We start from the raw sequence: 26,287 nt of genomic DNA on the forward strand, positions 1-26,287 counted from the left end.
CACCATAGAGACCTGCCGCTGCGGTCCTCCAGCGTGCAGAGCGGACGGCAGAGCGTGTCCCGTCTGTATGGTAGGTCGGGAGGTCATCAAGATGGCGGCGTCCATCGCAGAACATGGAGGAAAGGTGAGGATGGAGATACCGGAGGAGACAGGACACCGGGACGTCACACAGCACCGGCTGTTATCAGAGACCACACACCGGCTGCGACCTGTAGTCCTACAGCAGCTCAAGAGAGTATTGCCCGTCACAGGCCTAGATTCATCCACCAGTATCACCAATACAATTACATACACAGCTCAGCACAGTATCACACAGGATAGGGTTAGATACACAGCTCAGCAGACTGTATCACACAGGAGAGGATTAGATACACAGCTCAGCAGACAGTATCACACAGGATAGGATTAGATACACGGCTCAGCAGACAGTATCACACAGGATAGGATTAGATACACAGCTCAGCAGACAGTATCACACAGGATAGGATTAGATACACAGCTCAGCACAGTATCACACTGATAGGATTAGATACACAGCTCAGCACAGTATCACACAGGATAGGATTAGATACACAGCTCAGCACAGTATCACACAGGATAGGATTAGATACACAGCTCAGCAGACAGTATCACACAGGATAGGATCAGATACACAGCTCAGCAGACAGTATCACACAGGATAGGATTAGATACACAGCTCAGCAGACAGTATCACACAGGATAGGATTAGATACACAGCTCAGCAGACAGTATCACACGGGATAGGATTAGATACACAGCTCAGCAGACAGTATCACACAGGATAGGATTAGATACGCGGCTCAGCAGACACTATCACACAGGATAGGATTAGATACACAGCTCAGCAGACAGTATCACACAGGATAGGATTAGATACACAGCACTGCAGACAGTATCACACAGGATAGTATTAGACACACAGCTCAGCAGACAGTATCACACAGGATAGGATTAGATACACAGCTCAGCAGACAGTATCACACAGGATAGGATTAAGATACACAGCACTGCAGACAGTATCACACAGGATAGGATTAGATACACAGCTCAGCAGACAGTATCACACAGGATAGGATTAGATACACAGCTCAGCAGACAGTATCACACTGATAGGATTAGATACACAGCTCAGCAGACAGTATCACACAGGAGAGGATTAGATACACAGCTCAGCAGACAGTATCACACTGATAGGATTAGATACACAGCTCAGGCAGACAGTATCACACAGGAGAGGATTAGATACACAGCTCAGCAGACAGTAGTCACACAGGATAGGATTAGATACACAGCTCAGCAGACAGTATCACACAGGATAGGAATTAGATATACAGCGCTCAGCACAGTATCACACAGGATAGGATTAGATACACAGCTCAGCAGACAGTATCACACAGGAGAGGATTAGATACACAGCATCATGCAGACAGTATCACACAGGATAGGATTAGATACACAGCTCAGCAAGACAGTATCACACAGGAGAGGATTAGATACACAGCTCGCAGACAGTATCACACGGATAGGATTAGATCACACAGCTCAGCAGTCAGTATCACACAGGATAGGATTAGATACACAGCTCAGCAGACAGTATCACACAGGAGATGATTAGATACACAGCTCAGCAGACAGTATCACACAGGAGAGGATTAGATACACAGCTCAGCAGACAGTATCACACAGGATAGGATTAGATACACAGCTCAGCAGACAGTATCACACAGGATAGGATTAGATACACAGCTCAGCAGACAGTATCACACAGGAGAGGATTAGATACACAGCTCAGCAGACAGTATCACACAGGAGAGGATTAGATACACAGCTCAGCAGACAGTATCACACAGGAGAGGATTAGATACACAGCTCAGCAGACAGTATCACACAGGATAGGATTAGATACACAGCTCAGCAGACAGTATCACACAGGATAGGATTAGATACACAGCTCAGCAGACAGTATCACACAGGATAGGATTAGATACACAGCTCAGCAGACAGTATCACACAGGAGAGGATTAGATACACAGCTCAGCAGACAGTATCACACAGGATAGGATAGATACACAGCTCAGCAGACAGTATCACACAGGAGAGGATTAGATACACAGCTCAGCAGACAGTATCACACAGGAGAGGATTAGATACACAGCTCAGCAGACAGTATCACAGGATAGGATTAGATACACAGCTCAGCAGACAGTATCACACAGGATAGGATTAGATACACAGCTCAGCAGACAGTATCACACAGGATAGGATTAGATACACAGCTCAGCAGACAGTATCACACAGGATAGGATTAGATACACAGCTCAGCAGACAGTATCACACAGGATAGGATTAGATACACAGCTCAGCAGACGTATCACACAGGATAGGATTAGATCACAGCTCAGCAGACAGTATCACACAGGAGAGGATTAGATACACAGCTCAGCAGACAGTATCACACAGGATAGGATTAGATACACAGCTCAGCAGACAGTATCACACAGGATAGGATTAGATACACAGCTCAGCAGACAGTATCACACAGGATAGGATTAGATACACAGCTCAGCAGACAGTATCACACAGGATAGGATTAGATACACAGCTCAGCAGACAGTATCACACAGGATAGGATTAGATACACAGCTCAGCAGACAGTATCACACAGGAGAGGATTAGATACACAGCTCAGCAGACAGTATCACACAGGATAGGATTAGATACACAGCTCAGCAGACAGTATCACACAGGATAGGATTAGATACACAGCTCAGCAGACAGTATCACACAGGAGAGGATTAGATACACAGCTCAGCAGACAGTATCACACAGGATAGGATTAGATACACAGCTCAGCAGACAGTATCACACAGGATAGGATTAGATACACAGCTCAGCAGACAGTATCACACAGGATAGGATTAGATACACAGCTCAGCAGACAGTATCACACAGGATAGGATTAGATACACAGCTCAGCAGACAGTATCACACATGATAGGATTAGATACACAGCTCAGCAGACAGTATCACACAGGATAGGATTAGATACACAGCTCAGCAGACAGTATCACACAGGATAGGATTAGATACACAGCTCAGCAGACAGTATCACACAGGAGAGGATTAGATACACAGCTCATCAGACAGTATCACACAGGAAGGATTAGATACACAGCTCAGCAGACAGTATCACACAGGATAGGATTAGATACACAGCTCAGCAGACAGTATCACACAGGATAGGATTAGATACACAGCTCAGCAGACAGTATCACACAGGATAGGATTAGATACACAGCTCAGCAGACAGTATCACACAGGAGAGGATTAGATACACAGCTCAGCAGACAGTATCACACAGGATAGGATTAGATACACAGCTCAGCAGACAGTATCACACAGGAGAGGATTAGATACACAGCTCAGCAGACAGTATCACACAGGATAGGATTAGATACACAGCTCAGCAGACAGTATCACACAGGATAGGATTAGATACACAGCTCAGCAGACAGTATCACACAGGATAGGATTAGATACACAGCTCAGCAGACAGTATCACACAGGATAGGATTAGATACACAGCTCAGCAGACAGTATCACACAGGATAGGATTAGATACACAGCTCAGCAGACAGTATCACACAGGATAGGATTAGATACACAGCTCAGCAGACAGTATCACACAGGAGAGGATTAGATACACAGCTCAGCAGACAGTATCACACAGGATAGGATTAGATACACAGCTCAGCAGACAGTATAGATACACAGCTCAGCAGACAGTATCACACAGGAGAGGATTAGATACACAGCTCAGCAGACAGTATCACACAGGATAGGATTAGATACACAGCTCAGCAGGACAGTATCACACAGGATAGGATTAGATACACAGCTCAGCAGACAGTATCACACAGGATAGGATTAGATACACAGCTCAGCAGACAGTATCACACAGGATAGGATTAGATACACAGCTCAGCAGACAGTATCACACAGGATAGGATTAGATACACAGCTCAGCAGACAGTATCACACAGGATAGGATTAGATACACAGCTCAGCAGACAGTATCACACAGGATAGGATTAGATACACAGCTCAGCAGACAGTATCACACAGGATAGGATTAGATACACAGCTCAGCAGACAGTATCACACAGGAGAGGATTAGATACACAGCTCAGCAGACAGTATCACACAGGATAGGATTAGATACACAGCTCAGCAGACAGTATCACACAGGATAGGATTAGATACACAGCTCAGCAGACAGTATCACACAGGATAGGATTAGATACACAGCTCAGCAGACAGTATCACACAGGAGAGGATTAGATACACAGCTCAGCAGACAGTATCACACAGGAGAGGATTAGATACACAGCTCAGCAGACAGTATCACACAGGATAGGATTAGATACACAGCTCAGCAGACAGTATCACACAGGATAGGATTAGATACACAGCTCAGCAGACAGTATCACACAGGATAGGATTAGATACACAGCTCAGCAGACAGTATCACACAGGATAGGATTAGATACACAGCTCAGCAGACAGTATCACACAGGATAGGATTAGATACACCGCTCAGCAGACAGTATCACACAGGATAGGATTAGATACACAGCTCAGCAGACAGTATCACACAGGATAGGATTAGATACACAGCTCAGCAGACAGTATCACACAGGATAGGATTAGATACACAGCTCAGCAGACAGTATCACACAGGATAGGATTAGATACACAGCTCAGCAGACAGTATCACACAGGATAGGATTAGATACACAGCTCAGCAGACAGTATCACACAGGAGAGGATTAGATACACAGCTCAGCAGACAGTATCACACAGGATAGGATTAGATACACAGCTCAGCAGACAGTAGCACACAGGATAGGATTAGATACACAGCTCAGCAGACAGTATCACACAGGATAGGATTAGATACACAGCTCAGCAGACAGTATCACACAGGATAGGATTAGATACACAGCTCAGCAGACAGTATCACACAGATAGGATTAGATACACAGCTCAGCAGACAGTATCACACAGGATAGGATTAGATACCAGCTCAGCAGACAGTATCACACAGGATAGGATTAGATACACAGCTCAGCAGACAGTATCACACAGGATAGGATTAGATACACAGCTCAGCAGACAGTATCACACAGGATAGGATTAGATACACAGCTCAGCAGACAGTATCACACAGGAGAGGATTAGATAACAGCTCAGCAGACAGTATCACACAGGATAGGATTAGATACACAGCTCAGCAGACAGTATCACACAGGATAGGATTAGATACACAGCTCAGCAGACAGTATCACACAGGAGAGGATTAGATACACAGCTCAGCAGACAGTATCACACAGGATAGGATTAGATACACAGCTCAGCAGACAGTATCACACAGGATAGGATTAGATACACAGCTCAGCAGACAGTATCACACAGGATAGGATTAGATACACAGCTCAGCAGACAGTATCACACAGGATAGGATTAGATACACAGCTCAGCAGACAGTATCACACAGGATAGGATTAGATACACAGCTCAGCAGACAGTATCACACAGGATAGGATTAGATACACAGCTCAGCAGACAGTATCACACAGGATAGGATTAGATACACAGCTCAGCAGACAGTATCACACAGGATAGGATTAGATACACAGCTCAGCAGACAGTATCACACAGGATAGGATTAGATACACAGCTCAGCAGACAGTATCACACAGGATAGGATTAGATACACAGCTCAGCAGACAGTATCACACAGGATAGGATTAGATACACAGCTCAGCAGACAGTATCACACAGGATAGGATTAGATACACAGCTCAGCAGACAGTATCACACAGGATAGGATTAGATACACAGCTCAGCAGACAGTATCACACAGGATAGGATTAGATACACAGCTCAGCAGACAGTATCACACAGGATAGGATTAGATACACAGCTCAGCAGACAGTATCACACAGGATAGGATTAGATACACAGCTCAGCAGACAGTATCACACAGGATAGGATTAGATACACAGCTCAGCAGACAGTATCACACAGGATAGGATTAGATACACAGCTCAGCAGACAGTATCACACAGGATAGGATTAGATACACAGCTCAGCAGACAGTATCACACAGGAGAGGATTAGATACACAGCTCAGCAGACAGTATCACACAGGATAGGATTAGATACACAGCTCAGCAGACAGTATCACACAGGATAGGATTAGATACACAGCTCAGCAGACAGTATCACACAGGATAGGATTAGATACACAGCTCAGCAGGCAGTATCACACAGGATAGGATTAGATACACAGCTCAGCAGACAGTATCACACAGGAGAGGATTAGATACACAGCTCAGCAGACAGTATCACACAGGATAGGATTAGATACACAGCTCAGCAGACAGTATCACACAGGAGAGGATTAGATACACAGCTCAGCAGACAGTATCACACAGGACAGGATTAGATACACAGCTCAGCAGACAGTATCACACAGGAGAGGATTAGATACACAGCTCAGCAGACAGTATCACACAGGATAGGATTAGATACACAGCCTCAGCAGGACAGTATCACACAGGATAGGATTAGATACACCGCTCAGCGACAGTATCACACAGGATAGGATTAGATACACCGTCAGCAGACAGTATCACACAGGATAGGATTAGATACACAGCTCAGCAGACGTATCACACGGAGAGGATTAGATACACAGCTCAGCAGACAGTATCCACACAGGATAGGATTAGATACACAGCTCAGCAGGACAGTATCACACAGGATAGGATTAGATACACAGCTCAGCAGACAGTATCACACAGGATAGGATTAGATACACAGCTCAGCAGACAGTATCACACAGGAGAGGATTAGATACACCGGCTCAGCAGACAGTATCACACAGGATAGGATTAGATACACCGGCTCAGCAGACAGTATCACACAGGATAGGATTAGATACACAGCTCAGCAGGCAGTATCACACAGGATAGGATTAGATACACAGGCTCAGCAGACAGTACACACAGGAGAGGATTAGATACACAGCTCAGCAGACAGTATCACACAGGATAGGATTAGATACACAGCTCAGCAGACAGTATCACACAGTAGAGGATTAGATACACAGCTCAGCAGACAGTATCACACAGGAAGGAGTAGATACACCGCTCAGCAGACAGTATCACCATGATAGGATTAGATACACAGCTCAGCAGACAGTATCACACCTGATAGGATTAGATACACAGCTCAGCTAGACAGTATCACACATGATAGGATTAGATACACAGCTCAGCAGACAGTATCACACAGGGATAGGATTAGATACACGCTCAGCAGACAGTATCACACAGGAGAGGATTAGATACATGGACTCAGCAGACAGTATCACACAGGATAGGATTAGATACACAGCTCAGCAGACAGTATCACACAGGATAGGATTAGATACACCGTTTAGCAGACAGTATCACACAGGCTAGGATTAGATACACAGCTTCAGCAGACCGATCACACAGGATCGGATTAGATACACAGCTCAGCAGACAGTATCACACAGGATAGGATTAGATTACACCGCTCAGCAGACAGTATCACACAGGAATAGGATTAGATACACAGCTCAGCAGACAGTATCACACAGGATAGGATTAGATACACAGCTCAGCAGACAGTATCACACAGGATAGGATTAGATACACAGCCTCAGCAGACAGTATCACACAGGATAGGATTAGATACACAGCTCAGCAGACAGTATCACACAGGATAGGATTAGATACACAGCTCAGCAGACAGTATCACACAGGATAGGATTAGATACACAGCTCAGCAGACAGTATCACACAGGAGAGGATTAGATACACAGCCTCAGCAGACAGTATCACACAGGATAGGATTAGATACACAGCTCAGCAGACAGTATCACACAGGATAGGATTAGATACACAGCTCAGCAGACAGTATCACACAGGAGAGGATTAGATACACAGCTCAGCAGACAGTATCACACAGGACAGGATTAGATACACAGCTCAGCAGACAGTATCACACAGGATAGGATTAGATACACAGCTCAGCAGACAGTATCACACAGGATAGGATTAGATACACCGCTCAGCACAGTATCACACAGGAGAGGATTAGATACACGGCTCAGCAGACAGTATCACACAGGAGAGGATTAGATACACAGCTCAGCAGACAGTATCACACAGGATAGGATTAGATACACAGCTCAGCAGACAGTATCACACATGATAGGATTAGATACACAGCTCAGCAGACAGTATCACACATGATAGGATTAGATACACAGCTCAGCAGACAGTATCACACATGATAGGATTAGATACACAGCTCAGCAGACAGTATCACACAGGAGAGGATTAGATACACCGCTCAGCAGACAGTATCACACAGGATAGGATTAGATACACCGCTCAGCAGACAGTATCACACAGGATAGGATTAGATACACAGCTCAGCAGACAGTATCACACAGGATAGGATTAGATACACAGCTCAGCAGGCAGTATCACACAGGATAGGATTAGATACACAGCTCAGCAGACAGTATCACACGGGATAGGATTAGATACACAGCTCAGCAGACAGTATCACACAGGATAGGATTAGATACACAGCTCAGCAGACAGTATCACACATGATAGGATTAGATACACAGCTCAGCAGACAGTATCACACAGGATAGGATTAGATACACAGCTCAGCAGACGGTATCACACAGGAGAGGATTAGATACACCGCTCAGCAGACGGTATCACACAGGATAGGATTAGATACACAGCTCAGCAGACAGTATCACACAGGACAGGATTAGATACACAGCTCAGCAGACAGTATCACACAGGATAGGATTAGATACACCGCTCAGCAGACAGTATCACACAGGAGGGGATTAAGTTACTTTCACATCTGCGCTTTCCCTTTCTCTCATAGGGTCTCAATACCGGAGGAAAACGCTTCTGTTTTGTGCCCATTCATTGTCAGTGGGGATAAAACTGAACTGCTCCAAAATGCATTCCGTTCAGTTTAGTTGCGCTCCCATCACGGACAGAATAACGCTGCAAGCGGAGCAAGACGTTTTTTTTCTGACACAATAGAAAACTGATCCGTTTGACTTTCAATGGTGTTCATGACGGATCAGTCATGGCTATAGAAGACATAATACAACCGGATCCGGTCATGACGGACTCATGCGGTTGTATTATGGTAACGGAAGCGGTTTTTTTCTGATCTATGACGGATCTGCAAAAAACGCTAGTGAGAAAGTAGCCTCAGATACAGCGCTTTGCAGACAGTATCGCACATAAGATTAGATACACCTCTCAATAATTCACATTCTCTGGATATGTTACAGAACTGCTTGGTTACCATGGATACGCTGATTCTCAGGAAGGGTTAATGACTGTCTCTGCCTCTACAAGGAGCAGCTCTTGCTTGCTGTGATGAGGAGTCCTGACATAGGGCGGGGTTCTTCTGGAGACAGTTCATGGTGGGCAGCAGGACCCCAATCTGCTCACTATCAGGGGGTGCCTCAGGGTTTATCTGGGGGATATGGAGGGCAGAGCTGGTCACATGTCCAGGCCGTTGCCTGCCCCTGACTCTGTCTGTGACTATCTCACTGTATCTCTGCCGGTATCTCTGCCTGTATCTCTGCCTGTATCTCTAGCTGTATCCCTGACTGTATCCCTGACTGTATCTCTGACTGTATTTCTGACTGTATCTTTTCCTGTATCTGTATCCCTGACTGTACCTCTGCCAGTATCCCTGACTGTATCCCTGACTGTATCCCTGGCTGTATCTCTGCCTGTATCCCTGACTGTATCTCTGCCTGTATCTCTGCCTGTATCTCTGCCTGTATCCCTGCCTGTATCTCTGCCTGTATCCATGACTGTATCCCTGACTGTATCCCTGACTGTATCTCTGCCTGTATCTCTGGCTGTATCTCTGGCTGTATCTCTGGCTGTATCTCTGCCTGTATCCCTGCCTGTATCCCTGCCTGTATCCCTGCCTGTATCCCTGACTGTATCCCTGACTGTATCCCTGACAGTATTTCTGACTGTATCTTTTCCTGTATCTGTATCCCTGGCTGTACCTCTGCCAGTATCTCTGACTGTATCCCTGGCTGAATCCCTGCCTGTATCTGTATCCCTGACTGTATCTCTGCCTGTATCTCTGCCTGTATCTTTGGCTGTATCTCTGCCTGTATCCCTGCCTGTATCTCTGACTGTATCCCTGGCTGAATCCCTGCCTGTATCTGTATCCCTGGCTGTATCTCTGCCAGTATCTCTGACTGTATCTCTGGCTGTATCTTTTCCTGTATCTGTATTCTTGACTGTATCCCTGGCTGTATCTCTGCCTGTATCCCTGGCTGTATCTCTGCCTGTATCTGTATCTCTGACTGTATCTTTCTCTATCTCTCTTGCAGTGGATCCTCTATCATGGAGCTCGCTCGTCATTTTCCCGGATGTCCAGACGGGCACTCAGTTCAGCCCCGAGCGATGAGGAGGTGGCGCGCTACAACGTGGTGGTGGTGGGGGGAGGACATGCGGGCACTGAAGCTGCTGCAGCCGCGGCACGGTCTGGAGCCAGCACCCTGCTCATTACACACAAGGTGGCGACAATAGGTAACAACATCAGTGTATGCCCTATATACACAGGGCAATGTTCAGACAGTCTGCCATCCTTGGGCTTGGCATAATGCCATGCTGTCACCTTAGCCAGACTGCCGGGCACATGACTAAGCTGTGATGCCCTCTATGGTCCATATCTAATGGTGATTTCTGTGCACCTTCAGGTCAGATGTCTTGTAACCCGTCCTTCGGGGGCATCGGTAAGGGTCACCTAATGAGAGAAGTGGATGCTCTGGATGGAGTTTGTGGGAGGATTTGTGATCTCTCTGGGATCCATTACAAGGTCTTGAACCGACGCAAGGGCCCAGCAGTATGGGGGCTGCGAGCACAGATCGACAGGAAGTTATACAAGCAGAACCTGCAGGTAGGTGCCTTTCACCAGTAGGTTGCCTTGTGCTATTTATACAGTGGGCAGATTTACACAATGTGAGAAGACTGTTTTCTATGCACAGTTTTCTTGTCCGGAGACATTGAGAAATCTGTCCTACGTTGTGTATCGCGTTCACCAGCAGATGGCAGCACACTTGCATTGTACTCTATGGGACAGCTGTATACGTGAATATCTGTATACTCTCTACAGAAGGAAATCCTGAACACACCGGGTCTCACTGTAACAGAAGGTTCTGTAGAAGACTTAATCCTGGACCCCCCAGACCCCACTCACCCTGGGAAATGTCAAGTCAGTGGGGTCATCCTGGGTATGTATGGTCCCCATGTCCTTCCCCACTCTCATTGCCTGTTGTTTTCCTGAGCTGACTAGTCCGTGACCTGCACATGTGATACATAGAGTCTCCAGGCTCCCTGCGTCCTGATTTCATGCTCAGCTTGTGTTTATACACTGCATCCACTCAGAGTAGGCAAAGCTGCAGTGTAAAGCATGGAGGGGGACAGAGCAGAACTTGGTGCCAGCACAATATCACAATGTTACATTATGCCTCTTTATTTCTCCAGCGGATGGAAGTAAGATATTTGCCCACAGCGTGGTGCTGACCAATGGCACGTTTCTGCGTGGAATGGTGCGCGTGGGTACGGAACATATTCCGGCCGGACGTTGGGGTGAAGCTCCGGCTGTCGGTCTTGCACAAACTCTGGAGCGCTTGGGGTTTGCTGTTGGGAGGTTGAAGACTGGAACCCCTCCTCGTATATCGAAGGAGTCTGTTAACTTCAGTGCTGTGGCGAGACACGAGGCTGATAATCCACCTGTGCCCTTCAGCTTCATGAATGACCGGGTCTGGATCAAGGTATGGAATGCTGTGTGCCTGTAGATGACTGCTCCTGGGCCGGCATGTCCCCCATCAGCTCTGTGCCGACTGATCTGACCCTAACAGCTTAGGCGAGGTCCTGCTGCACCGCGCTGTTGGGGATGGAGTTTTTCTCTACATCGGATGATTCCACTCAGTGCGGCCGGACATGGGTAGAACCTAACTGTCAAGTGCTGATATGTTACCCCAATACCCAGACTCCTTAATAATCAGACCCCAAAAGTTAGTCAGACCCCAGACCTGACCCATAAAATCATTCAGACCCCAGACCTGACCCATAAAATCATTCAGACCCTGGACCTAACCCTTAAAATCATTCGGACCCTGGACCTGACCCTTAAAATCATTCAGACCCTGGACCTGACCCCTAAATTCATTCAGACCCTGGACTTAACCCTTAAAATCAATCGGACCCCAGACCTGACCCTTAAAATCATTCGGACCCCGGACCTGACCCTTAAATTCATTCGGACCCTGGACCTGACCCCTAAATTCATTCAGACCCTGGACTTAACCCTTAAAATCAATCGGACCCCAGACCTGACCCTTAAAATCATTCGGACCCCGGACCTGACCCTTAAATTCATTCGGACCCTGGACCTGACCCTTAAATTCGTTCAGACCCTGGACCTGACCCCTAAATTCGTTCAGACCCTGGACCTGACCCCTAAATTCGTTCAGACCCTGGACCTGACCCCTAAATTCGTTCAGACCCCGGACCTGACCCCTAAATTCGTTCAGACCCTGGACCTGACCCCTAAATTCGTTCAGACCCTGGACCTGACCCCTAAATTCGTTCAGACCCCGGACCTGACCCCTAAATTCGTTCAGACCCTGGACCTGACCCCTAAATTCGTTCAGACCCCGGACCTGACCCCTAAATTCGTTCAGACCCTGGACCTGACCCCTAAATTCGTTCAGACCCTGGACCTGACCCCTAAATTCGTTCAGACCCCGGACCTGACCCCTAAATTCGTTCAGACCCTGGACCTGACCCCTAAATTCGTTCAGACCCTGGACCTGACCCCTAAATTCGTTCAGACCCTGGACCTGACCCCTAAATTCGTTCAGACCCCGGACCTGACCCCTAAATTCGTTCAGACCCTGGACCTGACCCCTAAATTCGTTCAGACCCTGGACCTGACCCCTAAATTCGTTCAGACCCCGGACCTGACCCCTAAATTCGTTCAGACCCTGGACCTGACCCCTAAATTCGTTCAGACCCCGGACCTGACCCCTAAATTCGTTCAGACCCTGGACCTGACCCCTAAATTCGTTCAGACCCCGGACCTGACCCCTAAATTCGTTCAGACCCTGGACCTGACCCCTAAATTCGTTCAGACCCCGGACCTGACCCCTAAATTCGTTCAGACCCTGGACCTGACCCCTAAATTCGTTCAGACCCTGGACCTGACCATTAAATTCATTCAGACCCTGGACCTGACCCCTAAGTTCGTTCAGACCCTGGATCTGACCCCTAAATTCGTTCAGACCCTGGATCTGACCCCTAAATTCGTTCAGACCCTGGACCTGACCCCTAAATTCGTTCAGACCCTGGACCTGACCCCTAAATTCGTTCAGATTCAAATCCAGACCTCAAAATAATCAGATCCCAGACCCGAAAATGATCAGATCCCAGGCCAGACCCCTAATTGATACGTCCGCCATTGTACAGGGAGATGTTGGGTCTTAGAGCAGGAGGACGGCAGATCTTTATTAACAGTGAGAACTTTTCATGCCTTTTCTTCAGCCTGAGGAACAACTTCCGTGTCACTTGACCTACACGACGGCTGCGGTGGAGCAGATCATTCAAGAAAACCTCCATCTGAGCAGTCATGTGAAGGAGACGAGCGCTGGCCCCCGGTAAGGACTCTCAGATCCTACCTGTCATTAAACCTAACCAGACCTGTCCTGATCACCTAAGCTTCACCTTTCTCCCTTAGATACTGCCCCTCCATTGAGTCGAAAGTCTTGCGGTTTCCGGGTCGGAGACACCAGGTCTGGCTGGAGCCCGAGGGCCTGGACTCTGATGTCATCTACCCCCAGGGCCTGTCTGTGACGCTTCCGGCCGAGGCTCAGGAGAGGCTTTTGAGGGAGATCCCTGGACTGGAGAACGCTCATATGCTGATGCCTGGTTAGTGGTCATTCCTGTACCGCTCTGCACACTGTGTTGGTGCAGTGTATGTGTTACCCATCATGTAGGTGTACATTCTGACCCCGCTCGTCTCGCCTGCAGGTTATGGGGTGCAGTATGATTTTCTCGACCCTCGGCAGCTCCGCTCTTCTCTGGAGACGTTTCTAGCCCAAAGACTGTTTTTGGCCGGACAGATCAACGGCACCACTGGATATGAAGAGGCGGCGGCCCAGGTACACGTCTGGGTCATCACACATACTGCAGGCTTAGCCGTTCCTGATGTGTCCATGTTCATACACCGAGAGGGCCCACGTGCTGTAATGGCCTCCTTACTGAAGCTTTTCTATGTCGTGTCCTTCCAGGGGATCATTGCAGGAATCAATGCCGCTCTCAGGGCCAAGGATCGGCCAGCCTTCACTGTGAGCCGCACGGAGGGGTACATTGGAGTCCTTATTGACGACCTGACGACGCAAGGCACGCGAGAACCGTACCGCATGTTCACCAGCCGCGCAGAATACCGCATGACTCTGCGACCGGACAATGCGGACACACGGCTTACACTGAGGGGTGAGGAGGTAACGGGTGCGGTGGAAAGTTCTGTCTAATGGACGATGGGGCAGATGTATAGAAGGTTTTACACCACACACCTGCACTTTGCGACTTTTCTCTCACCACGTGGCGAGAAAGGTGGGTGTGGCTTATCAGGAGAAGGCGGGGTCATCCGTGGCCTGTCACATTTACTATAATTTCCACCAGAAGGTGGCGTAGATCAGAATTTCTGCCACACAGACTTTGGAGTCATCTTCATAAATTTGGTGCATTTTTCGCCAGTTCACTTTTCATGGACTCTGACTTATGAAACTCCCGTCTTAGGCCCCTTTCACACGAGCGAGTATTCCGCGCGGGTGCAATGCGTGATGCAAACGCATTGCGCCCGCACGGATTCCGGACCCATTCCTTTTAATAGGGCTGTGCACATGAGCGTTGGTTTTCACGCATCACTTGTGTGTTGCGTGAAAATCGCAGCATGTTCTATATTGTGCGATTTTCACGCAACGCAGGCCCCATAGAAGTGAATGGGGCTGCGTGAAAATCGCATCCGCAAGCAAGTACGGATGCAATGCGTTTTTCACGGATGGTTGCTAAGAGATGTTTGTATACCTTAAGTTTTTTATCACGTGTGTGGAAAACGCATAAAATTGCATTGCACCCGCGCGATAAAAACTGAACGCGATCGCAGACAAAACTGAATGAACTTGCTTGCAAAATCATGCGGTTTTCACTGAACGCATCCGCAACGCATCCGGACCTAATCCGCTCACGCTCGTCTGCAAGGGGCCTTAGGCTACTTTCACATCTGAATTTTTAATTCAGGTTTTGAGATCCAGCAGAGGCTCTCAAAACCTGAATTAAAAGGATCCGTTACATTTAATACAACCGGATCCGTCATCAGGATATATTAAATCAAAACAGAACAAACCTGATCAGGCATGAAAAGCATTGCCCCTGAACAGAAACAGAAAAAAACGGATCAGGCACCATTGACATAGGCTACTTTCACACTGGCGGCAGCAGGGTCTGGCAGGCTGTTCCGGTGAACGCTAGCCCACTATGCCCCTGGGAAGTCCACTCCGGCCCTATTCACTATAATGGGGGTGGGGCGGAGGTCTGGCGGCAGCACGGCAAACAAGCCGAGAGGCGGACGGACAAAAACCGCAGCAAGATGTCTGAACAGCCTGCCAGACCCTGCTGCCGCCAGTGCGAAAGTAGCCACATTGATTTTCATGCCTGATCAGGTTTTTCCAGTTTCAGCGGTTAAGGGTACTTTCACACTTGCAGCAGAGGATTCCGGCAGGCAGTTCCGTTGCAAAGGAATAGCATTTGTCAGACGGATCCGTTTGACAAATGCATTGAAATACCGGATCCATCTCTCTGGTGTCATCCGGAAAAAGGATCCGGTATTTAAAAAAAAAAATTGGCATTTTTAAAGGTTTGCGCATGCGCAGACCGGAAAACCGGATCCGTTTTGCCGGAACACTTAATGCCGGATCCGGCATTCCGGCAAGTGTTCAGAAACGTAAGAGGGACTGAACTGAAGACATTCTGATGCATCCTGAACGGACTGTTCTCCATCCAGAAGGCATGGGGATAAAACTGATCAGTTTTTTTTCCGGTATTGAGCTCCTGCATCCTGATCATTGGCAATGAATGGGGACAAAACTGATCGGTTTAATTCAGGTTTTCAGATCCTTGGCCGGAATTGAAAACCTGAATTAAAATGCAGATGTGAAAGTAGCCTTAGTATATCTGCCCCATTAGGTTTCAGTTCCCTCTGCTTGCTGCCAGTGACTGGGAACCTCCTGACCTACTAGTTCTCACAGCTGACAGATTGTTTGCTTAGATTGGATGCAATTGTAGCAAACTCTCATCTGTGTGAAGTGTTAGGACTGTTCACGGATTTCAGCCACTTGACGGAAACTTCCACTGATTGCAAGCAGAGATCTTGAAACTGGTGATGTAGTAAACAGAGCATGTTAGAAAGTTGCAGAAATTTACATAATGCAATGATTAAAGGCTGTGAACACTGTGTGAGTGCCTTTTACTCAGTTTGGGCTAAAAATCATTAAATTATAAGATAAATGAGTGTTGGTGAGCTGTCAGGAATTCAGCGATAAGACTACACATGAGCACTCGCTGAACATCCTGCTACTCTGCAAATACACAGAGGCTGACATATGATTTGTAGCTCAAAATGAGTAAAATGCAATAATAATAATAAAAACAGGAATCCCCTTGTTTTTACGTAGCCCTCCTCTCACCCAGCATGCTTGACCTATACGAGAAACATACGCACCTTGTCCTTGCTGCTCCAGTGTTGTGCCCTCACTGCAGTCCCAGGCCTGCAAATAAGGTCATGTGCACTGCTGCAGCCAATGACTGGCTTCAGCAGTGACATGTCCCCAAGCGGAACGTCACTGCAGGAGCACGTGCTGATTGGGGACACTTCACCGCAGAGGCCAACCATTGGCTGCAGCAGTGCACGTAACCCTATCCACAGGACAGGATCGTAGCGACTTGGACCAGGTGAGTGTGATACAGGTCAGACACCCCGGGGGAGGGGACAAGTAAAAACCGAGGAGCTCCTGGAAGACCCCTTTTTCTGATAATCTGGCATGGGGACAGGATTTTGGATTAGCGGTGCCTCATTAATGTCATATTGCACTCTTATTTGTTTAGGATATGAAGAAGCGGACTGTGTGTCTCGGGAGCGGTACGAACGGGCGCGTGCCACCAGACAGGCTTTAGACGACGGGCTCTCTGCTCTCCGCTCCCTCCAGTTTCCATCCGTCAAGTGGCAGAAGCTGATTCCAGAGGCGCAGATCAGCAGTGCCCGTGTGAACGTGCTCAGGTAATCTCTACTGCCTCTATCAGTGCAGCTCATAGCTTCACCTTCAGGTGGCGCCATCGAGGGATGGGAAGGTGGAACTGTGCAGCCCCCATTGTACTGGGATATCAATATTTGATGCCCTTGGATGTTTTACAATTGGCAAATCGGTCTGTATATTGTAGGAGGGACATCAGATGAGGTAACAAGATGTGAATGATCACACGCCCTTGATGGAAGGTTGTGTGGTCATGAACTGGGAATTCCCTTACTAATCCGAGTCTGAGCCCGTATCCGCCATCTTGGCTGCACAGATGTCTAATACGTTGTTATCTCATCCTCTAGTGGGGTGGAAATGCTGCGCTACGATGGAGTGGAGCTCCAGACCCTCTCCAGGCTGTTTCCGGAAGCCCTGAGGAGATTTAGCAAACGGCATGATATAGCTCGGCGCTTAAAGATAGAAGGTAACGCCAGTTATAGGACATTGGGGGGCAGACTGCCATGTCCTGCATGTGCTGTAAAATGTTTCCTCTTCTCTGAACGTCTTCTGTACATTCAGATGCGGCCTTCAAACAAGGCGCCTGCTCAGAAGCTGATCAGGCTTCATTGCCCTGGGTGCCTGCTCTGTTACACAGTAGACACCTGGGTCTGCGATCGGCAATAATGCGGATCTCTTGGTCATTAATGGCTTTCCCCATTCTCTGCTCGGAGGTCAAGGGAGCCATTCGGTATCGATGGCAGCATCAGGCTTTCCGAAGGCTTCAAGGCCTGCCACAACAATGTTCATATGTAGCAGGGCTCCATCGGTGTGTATTGAGTTTCCCATAGGCTGCAGTGTTAAATCACTGCAGTGAATAAGAGAAACGGTCAGGTGATCGCACGTTAAAGTCCCCTAGGGGGATTTTATACGTTTTAAAAAATGCAAAAAATATATAAAATGAAAATCGCCCCCTTTCCCCATATTAAAAATAAATAATAAAAATATGAAGACCATTGGCATTGCCGTGTCTCAGAATACCCAAACTGGAATAATTCACACTAGATTGCGGCTGACTGGTATATGGATGATGGGGGCGCTCCAGCTCATTGGCTGTCCAAAATAGCCAAAACAAAGTGCGATAGATAGATATATGAAAAAGAACCCGGCAGATATTATACCAAAATATTAGGATTTATAGTTATATAAAATATTCCTTCAAAATGAATAATAAACAGTATATTTAATTACACGTAATCCCTCCACTAATAGTGACGGCCGGGCCCCGTGGTTAGGATAATGTGTCCTGTGGGGAATGTCCTTGTAGTGAAGGGTATTAAATAAAAGAGTATAAAAAGGTACAAAAATGAAAAAAAAAAAAAAAGATATAAAATAGGTAACGTTAGGCAGTCCACTTTTTTAATCAAGTTCCCAATATCCATGTCCATCCACGATATTGTTTCTATGATGGCTGCCACGTGAATAGAAGTGTTCAAAAAGGTTTGGTACCATGTTAGCGAATAGTAACAGTGGATTTACACTGCCCGATAATCGGGCGCGAATGTTTCTGCGAAAGCTCATTCCTGACAATCTGCTCGTCTAAATGTGCTGCCGATCGCCCACCTATCTTGATACCACAGAAGAAGGAGTTGAGATGAAACCAAAACGCATCTGGGATCTTTATGACGGTTCATTTATGGCGACCCAGTCACAGACCTGTCTGTACCGAAAGATACACGAGGACGCTGCAGCGGAGAGAGGGCCTGTTCAGGATTACATAGACGCACAGTCGCGCAGAACTGTCAGGCCCCGCAGAACTCAGAAAACCGTGAGCGGCGATACAACCGCAGAGACAATACCCAAAGCTTAAAGGGATCATTAACTGTACAACATGCAATGAGGCACCTGATCGGCAGCGCATCAAATATCCTGTACTCACTATACTAGGGGCAACAGCGCTAGAATTACCCATAAATCTTATGTAAAGTCTGTGCTGCTGTCATGGGACACTTCTATTCATGTGGCAGCCATCATAGAAGCAATATGGACATGGATATTGGGAACTTGTGGACTGCATAACGTTACCTATTTCAATTCTTTATCTTTTATTTTTTCATTTTTATACTTTTTTTTTTTTTATATAACCTGTACTACAAGGATGCCTCGTTTTATGAGGACATTTCCTACAGGACACATTATTTTTCCTTACCACGAGGGCCCTACGGTCACTATTAGGGTCCAGTCACAGGTCCGTAAGTGTTTTGGAGATCCGCAAAACACTGACACCGGCCATGTGCACATCGCCGGCACTATAATAGAAAATGCCTATTCTTGTCCGCTATTGCAGACAAGAATAGGACATGTTCTATTTTTTTGTGGAGCCGGGGACCGGAGGTTCGGGATGTGATACACAGTCCAAAGTGGTATCAGTAAAAACTATAGATCTCCCCACAAAAATAGGCCCTCACACAGCTCAGAAAAGTTATGGTGATGCAAAAAAAAAAATATATATGTATATAAAATGTTTTTCCAATTTTTTTGCAGTAAAAACAATAAAAACCTATAAGAAAAAAATATTCTAACCCCATCACTGTTTTATATTTCCATCTATGTGGTATCACTGTATTCCTACTGACCCAGAGAATGAAGGTAACAGGTCAGTTCCACCGCATAGGGAACACCCTTAAAACAAAACCCATAAAAACTGAAGAAAAAAAAAAGGAAAATGGTTGAGGCAGGAAGGGGTCAAAACAAGAGCTTGATCAGTGGTCCCAGTTCTTCCACTCTTTAATATACTTGGTTTCCATTTCTCACTATTTTCAAAATCTCTACTTGCTGTCAGTGGAAGGAAGTTTTCTTGCTCATATCTGAGCTGAAAACCCAACCAAGTCAATGATCTACTCAAGACTGGTCAGAGGTCTACTGGTTACTTTATGGGATGTCTACATCACTCAGGAAGACATAAAGGCTTTTATATTGCAGCTTTGTACGAGCTATACGTCACATTCCAGCAGAAAGAGATCGCTGATGTTCAGAGAGACGAGTCCTTGATATTGCCAGAAGACCTAGACTACATGGACCTCAATGTCACTTTATCACATGAAGTCCGGGAGAAGCTATCACTGAGTCGCCCTCAGACGGTAAGATTTTTACATGCTGGGATATAATACTGCCTCCTATGTACAAGAATATAACTACTATAATACTGCCTATTATGTACAAGAATATAACTACTATAATACTGCTCCAATGTACAAGAATATAACTACTATAATACTGCCTATTATGTACAAGAATATAACTACTATAATACTGCTCCTATGTACAAGAATATAACTACTATAATACTGCTCCTATGTACAAGAATATAACTACTATAATACTGCCTCCTGTGTACAAGAATATAACTACTATAATACTGCTCCTATGTACAAAAATATAACTACTATAATACTGCTCCTATGTACAAGAATATAACTACTATAATACTGCCTCCTGTGTACAAGAATATAACTACTATAATACTGCCTCCTATGTACAAGAATATAATTACTATAATACTGCTCCTATGTACAAGAATATAACTACTATAATACTGCCTCCTATGTACAAGAATATAACTACTATAATACTGCTCCTATGCACAAGAATATATCTACTATAATACTGCCCCCTATGTACAAGAATATAACTACTATAATACTGCTCCTATGTACAAGAATATAACTACTATAATACTGCCTCCTATGTACAAGAATATAACTACTATAATACTGCTACTATGTACAAGAATATAACTACTATAATACTGCTCCTACATACAAGACTATAACTACTATAATACTGCTCCTATGTACAAGAATATAACTACTATAATACTGCTCCTATGTACAAGAATATAACTACTATAATACTGCTACTATGTACAAGAATATAACTACTATAATACTGCTCCTATGTACAAGAATATAATTACTATAATACTGCTCCTATGTGCAAGAATATAACTACTATAATACTGCTCCTATGTACAAGAATATAATTACTATAATACTGCTCCTATGTGCAAGAATATAACTACTATAATACTGCTCCTATGTACAAGAATATAACTACTATAATACTGCCTCCTATGTGCAAGAATATAACTACTATAATACTACCTCCTATGTACAAGAATATAACTACTATAATACTGCTCCTATGTACAAGAATATAACTACTATAATACTGCTCCTATGTACAAGAATATAACTACTATAATACTGCTCCTATGTACAAGAATATAACTACTATAATACTGCCTCCTATGTGCAAGAATATAACTACTATAATACTGCCTCCTATGTACAAGAATATAACTACTATAATACTGCCTCCTATGTACAAGAATATAACTACTATAATACTGCTCCTATGTGCAAGAATATAACTACTATAATACTGCTCCTATGTACAAGAATATAACTACTATAATACTGCTCTTATGTACAAGAATATAACTACTATAATACTGCTCCTATGTACAAGAATATAACTACTATAATACTGCCTCCTGTGTACAAGAATATAACTACTATAATACTGCTCCTATGTACAAGAATATAACTACTATAATACTGCTCCTATGTACAAGAATATAACTACTATAATACTGCCTCCTGTGTACAAGAATATAACTACTATAATACTGCCTCCTATGTACAAGAATATAATTACTATAATACTGCTCCTATGTACAAGAATATAACTACTATAATACTGCCTCCTATGTACAAGAATATAACTACTATAATACTGCTCCTATGCACAAGAATATATCTACTATAATACTGCCCCCTATGTACAAGAATATAACTACTATAATACTGCTCCTATGTACAAGAATATAACTACTATAATACTGCCTCCTATGTACAAGAATATAACTACTATAATACTGCTACTATGTACAAGAATATAACTACTATAATACTGCTCCTACGTACAAGACTATAACTACTATAATACTGCTCCTATGTACAAGAATATAACTACTATAATACTGCTCCTATGTACAAGAATATAACTACTATAATACTGCTACTATGTACAAGAATATAACTACTATAATACTGCTCCTATGTACAAGAATATAACTACTATAATACTGCTCCTATGTGCAAGAATATAACTACTATAATACTGCTCCTATGTACAAGAATATAATTACTATAATACTGCTCCTATGTGCAAGAATATAACTACTATAATACTGCTCCTATGTACAAGAATATAATTACTATAATACTGCTCCTATGTGCAAGAATATAACTACTATAATACTGCTCCTATGTACAAGAATATAACTACTATAATACTGCCTCATATGTACAAGAATATAACTACTATAATACTGCCTCCTATGTACAAGAATATAACTACTATAATACTGCTCCTATGTACAAGAATATAACTACTATAATACTGCCTCCTATGTGCAAGAATATAACTACTATAATACTACCTCCTATGTACAAGAATATAACTACTATAATACTGCTCCTATGTACAAGAATATAACTACTATAATACTGCTCCTATGTACAAGAATATAACTACTATAATACTGCTCCTATGTACAAGAATATAACTACTATAATACTGCCTCCTATGTGCAAGAATATAACTACTATAATACTGCCTCCTATGTACAAGAATATAACTACTATAATACTCCTCCTATGTACAAGAATATAACTACTATAATACTGCTCCTATGTGCAAGAATATAACTACTATAATACTGCTCCTATGTACAAGAATATAACTACTATAATACTGCTCCTATGTACGGGAATATAACTACTATAATACTGCTCCTATGTACAAGAATATAACTACTATAATACTGCTCCTATGTACAAGAATATAACTACTATAATACTGCCTCCTATGTACAAGAATATAACTACTATAATACTGCTCCTATGTACAAGAATATAACTACTATAATACTGCTCCTATGTACAAGAATATAACTACTATAATACTGCTCTTATGTACAAGAATATAACTACTATAATACTGCTCCTATGTACAAGAATATAACTACTATAATACTGCTCCTATGTCCAAGAATATAATTACTATAATACTGCTCCTATGTGCAAGAATATAACTACTATAATACTGCTCCTATGTACAAGAATATAACTACTATAATACTGCTCCTATGTACAGGGATATAACTACTATAATACTGCTCCTATGTACAAGGATATAACTACTTTAATACTGCTCTCTATAGATAAATGACATCATCTAGTGGACTGGATTTCCGGGTGTTATACTTGTCATGTGCCGCTCCTGCCCGGTGACGGAACCTTTACATGGTGGATGTGATTGTCTTATATATATTTTCTCCACTTCTCACAGATTGGTGCCGCCTTCCGTATTCCTGGAGTGACTCCGGCCGCCATACTGAATTTACTAAGATACGTGAAGTCCAGCGTCCCGTCAACAGAAGCCACTAAAGGAACGCACAGATACAGAGCGGCGGGTGATGAGCTCCCCTCCACTGATAGCCGGGCACTGCGTCAGCGCCCCCTGTAGGATAGCGCTGGAGGACTCCACCATCTGCTGTCACACATGAGGATGACTCTAGTCACCCCTCAGCCTTGGACTCGTCGTCTTCTGTCAAGTTGGTGAAAGAAACCCCGGCTATCTTCTTATATCTGTTTGTGGGAAAGCTGGGTGACAACCCATGGGCTCCTGAACAACAGGTCCTGCATCCGGCTGCTGCATAGCTCAGATTTAGGAGTCAAGGAAGATTCAGTGACAATCAGAATGAGAGTTGTAGTTATTTTTTTTTTTTTACGATCACTCAGCTTTAGACATTTATGTTTATACGATATTCTCTAACTTATTACTGTCTGACGCGCACTATATTTTCTTATAAATGGACTGTTCTGGTTTCAGAAATATTTCAGTTTAAGTCTACACAAATTTGCTAATTATTTTGCCTCATATTTCTCTAGTCACATCCAAAGCTGCTTTCAAAGTCTTCCTTGTTGCCTTGGAAACAGACTGCAGTCTAGCACCACCTGCCTTCAGCTTTGTGTATCTGCTGGTTCCCTTCCCACAATGCACACAGTGTAGATTTCTGCTTATAGCTTTGAATGTGAGTGGAGAAGAATGGTTCATGTATCTAAAGCTGGCCATACACTTGAGATCCCGGTTAGATGAATTTACAGTAAGGTGCCGGACCTCCCCGTATACGTGCATCGGAAGATAGGAGTTATACCACCGTCTGATATGTCTCCTGCGGTGGCTTCTCTCCCCCAATCCTCCACTCACCACCCGCTGATCCATTCCTCCAGGGACACGGCCTCCTTCTCTTCTATGGGTAGGATATGGCTTATTCTGGCGTGCTGTGTGCTCAGATACGTAGACCTCTTACTTAAATGCAGAAGAAGTCGTCCCCCTGACTAAACTTCTCGCTCCCCGCCTCCTTCCATCTCTCTGCCGTTCACAGTGCGACTGTCACACGAGAGGACCATTCCAATACATCGTGGCCTCACTGTGTGAAAGGTCCTGGATGGACACTAGTGAAGCTGGTAATAAATAAACAGCAATTCTCTTACATTAACTTTGGCACAATCTGGGATTTTTGTCTTCTGGTCCTTTCAACCCAGCGGCGCACAACCTCCAGCCCAAGGCACTTACTAATGTATTGTGATTGTCCATATTGCTTCCTTTGCTGGCTGGATTTATTTCTCCATCACATTATACACTGCTTGTTTCCATGGTTATGACTAGAGATGAGCGAATGTCTCAAAAATTCTATTCGGCCGGATCACCAAATTTTTTTAAAACATTTGATTCGAACCGAATTTATTCGTGGCGAATCTCATTAAAAACGTCTATTTCCTGGCTGCTGAGAGCCTGTATGGGGGTGTAGAACACTGTGCCTTGCAGTAACACGCATAGGGAGTCTGCTGTGGTAGTGAAATAATACTGTGAGTCAGTATGACATGCAGATGACAGGCATCGCTCTTAGAATCACGGCAGTTACGGGGCCAAAACTGACCAAATAACTCAAGTATGAACTCAGCCTTACAGGTCGATGTTAGCGCCAAGAAGAAGCGCACTCCTTTTACACTGTTGGCAGCTGATTCCTCATAGATGTCTACAGAACCTGTTCTATTAAACGCTTATACAAGTAGAGCCCCCGACAGAGAATATAGGGTGTCAGCAGTAAGTTTGTGTTGATGTCACTGATTATTTTGCCCTTCCTCTGATCCGTCAGAACAATAACCTCCCAAAAAACGGATCCGGTCTGTGGAGCATCCGCCTTCACTCGGTCAGCATTTGGTCAGTAATCCATCAGTATTGCTAATGCCCAAAAAAAAGTGGAGATGACACGTGAATGGAATATTTGCATGTCTTCTGTGTTTTGTACCCATTCCTGCTTTTGGCTACCAAATCAGAAGCCAATTCTTATCTCACCATATAGGCCTTACAGCTGCTACATAGACAGGATCCGTTGTGCATCTCATTTTTCCTTCCTTCTGACAGATCAGAAGGGTCAAATAAATGATGGTGTCAGCCAGGCCGAAAGGCAAAATAGTGGCCCACTCATGAAGTGGGGAGGGTGGGAATAGCATGAGAAGTCCACAGAGTGGCCCAATGACAGAGTGTGGAGGTGGCGGCAGCATGAGGAGACCACAGAGTGGTACGTGGCATCAGGCGGGTGGCAGCATCAGAATAGTAGCTGAGGCAGGTAGCCAGAAGAAAACGGTCTCTTTTGTCAAGGTT

General features: G+C 44.8%; 1 protein-coding gene across 2 annotated transcripts; it reads left to right on the forward strand.

The window, feature by feature from the left end:
• Positions 1–25,121, forward strand: MTO1 (mitochondrial tRNA translation optimization 1). Of its 2 annotated transcripts, XM_044303492.1 has the most exons (13): positions 6–124; positions 10,526–10,724; positions 10,895–11,094; positions 11,311–11,428; positions 11,682–11,971; positions 13,743–13,855; positions 13,936–14,126; positions 14,229–14,359; positions 14,489–14,693; positions 17,364–17,535; positions 17,857–17,975; positions 20,471–20,628; positions 23,906–25,121. In XM_044303492.1, the coding sequence occupies exons 1-13, from the start codon at positions 68–70 to the stop codon at positions 24,080–24,082; spliced, it is 2,130 nt and encodes a 709-aa protein (XP_044159427.1). In that variant the 5' UTR covers positions 6–67; the 3' UTR covers positions 24,083–25,121. The 2 variants fall into 2 exon arrangements, with proteins under 2 accessions (XP_044159426.1, XP_044159427.1); XM_044303491.1 differs by having other exon boundaries at positions 1–124; positions 14,229–14,693.
• Positions 25,122–26,287: the final 1,166 nt, after the last annotated feature.

This window comes from Bufo gargarizans, chromosome 8, assembly GCF_014858855.1.
Source record: "Bufo gargarizans isolate SCDJY-AF-19 chromosome 8, ASM1485885v1, whole genome shotgun sequence".
Classification (NCBI taxonomy): Eukaryota; Metazoa; Chordata; class Amphibia; order Anura; family Bufonidae; genus Bufo; species Bufo gargarizans.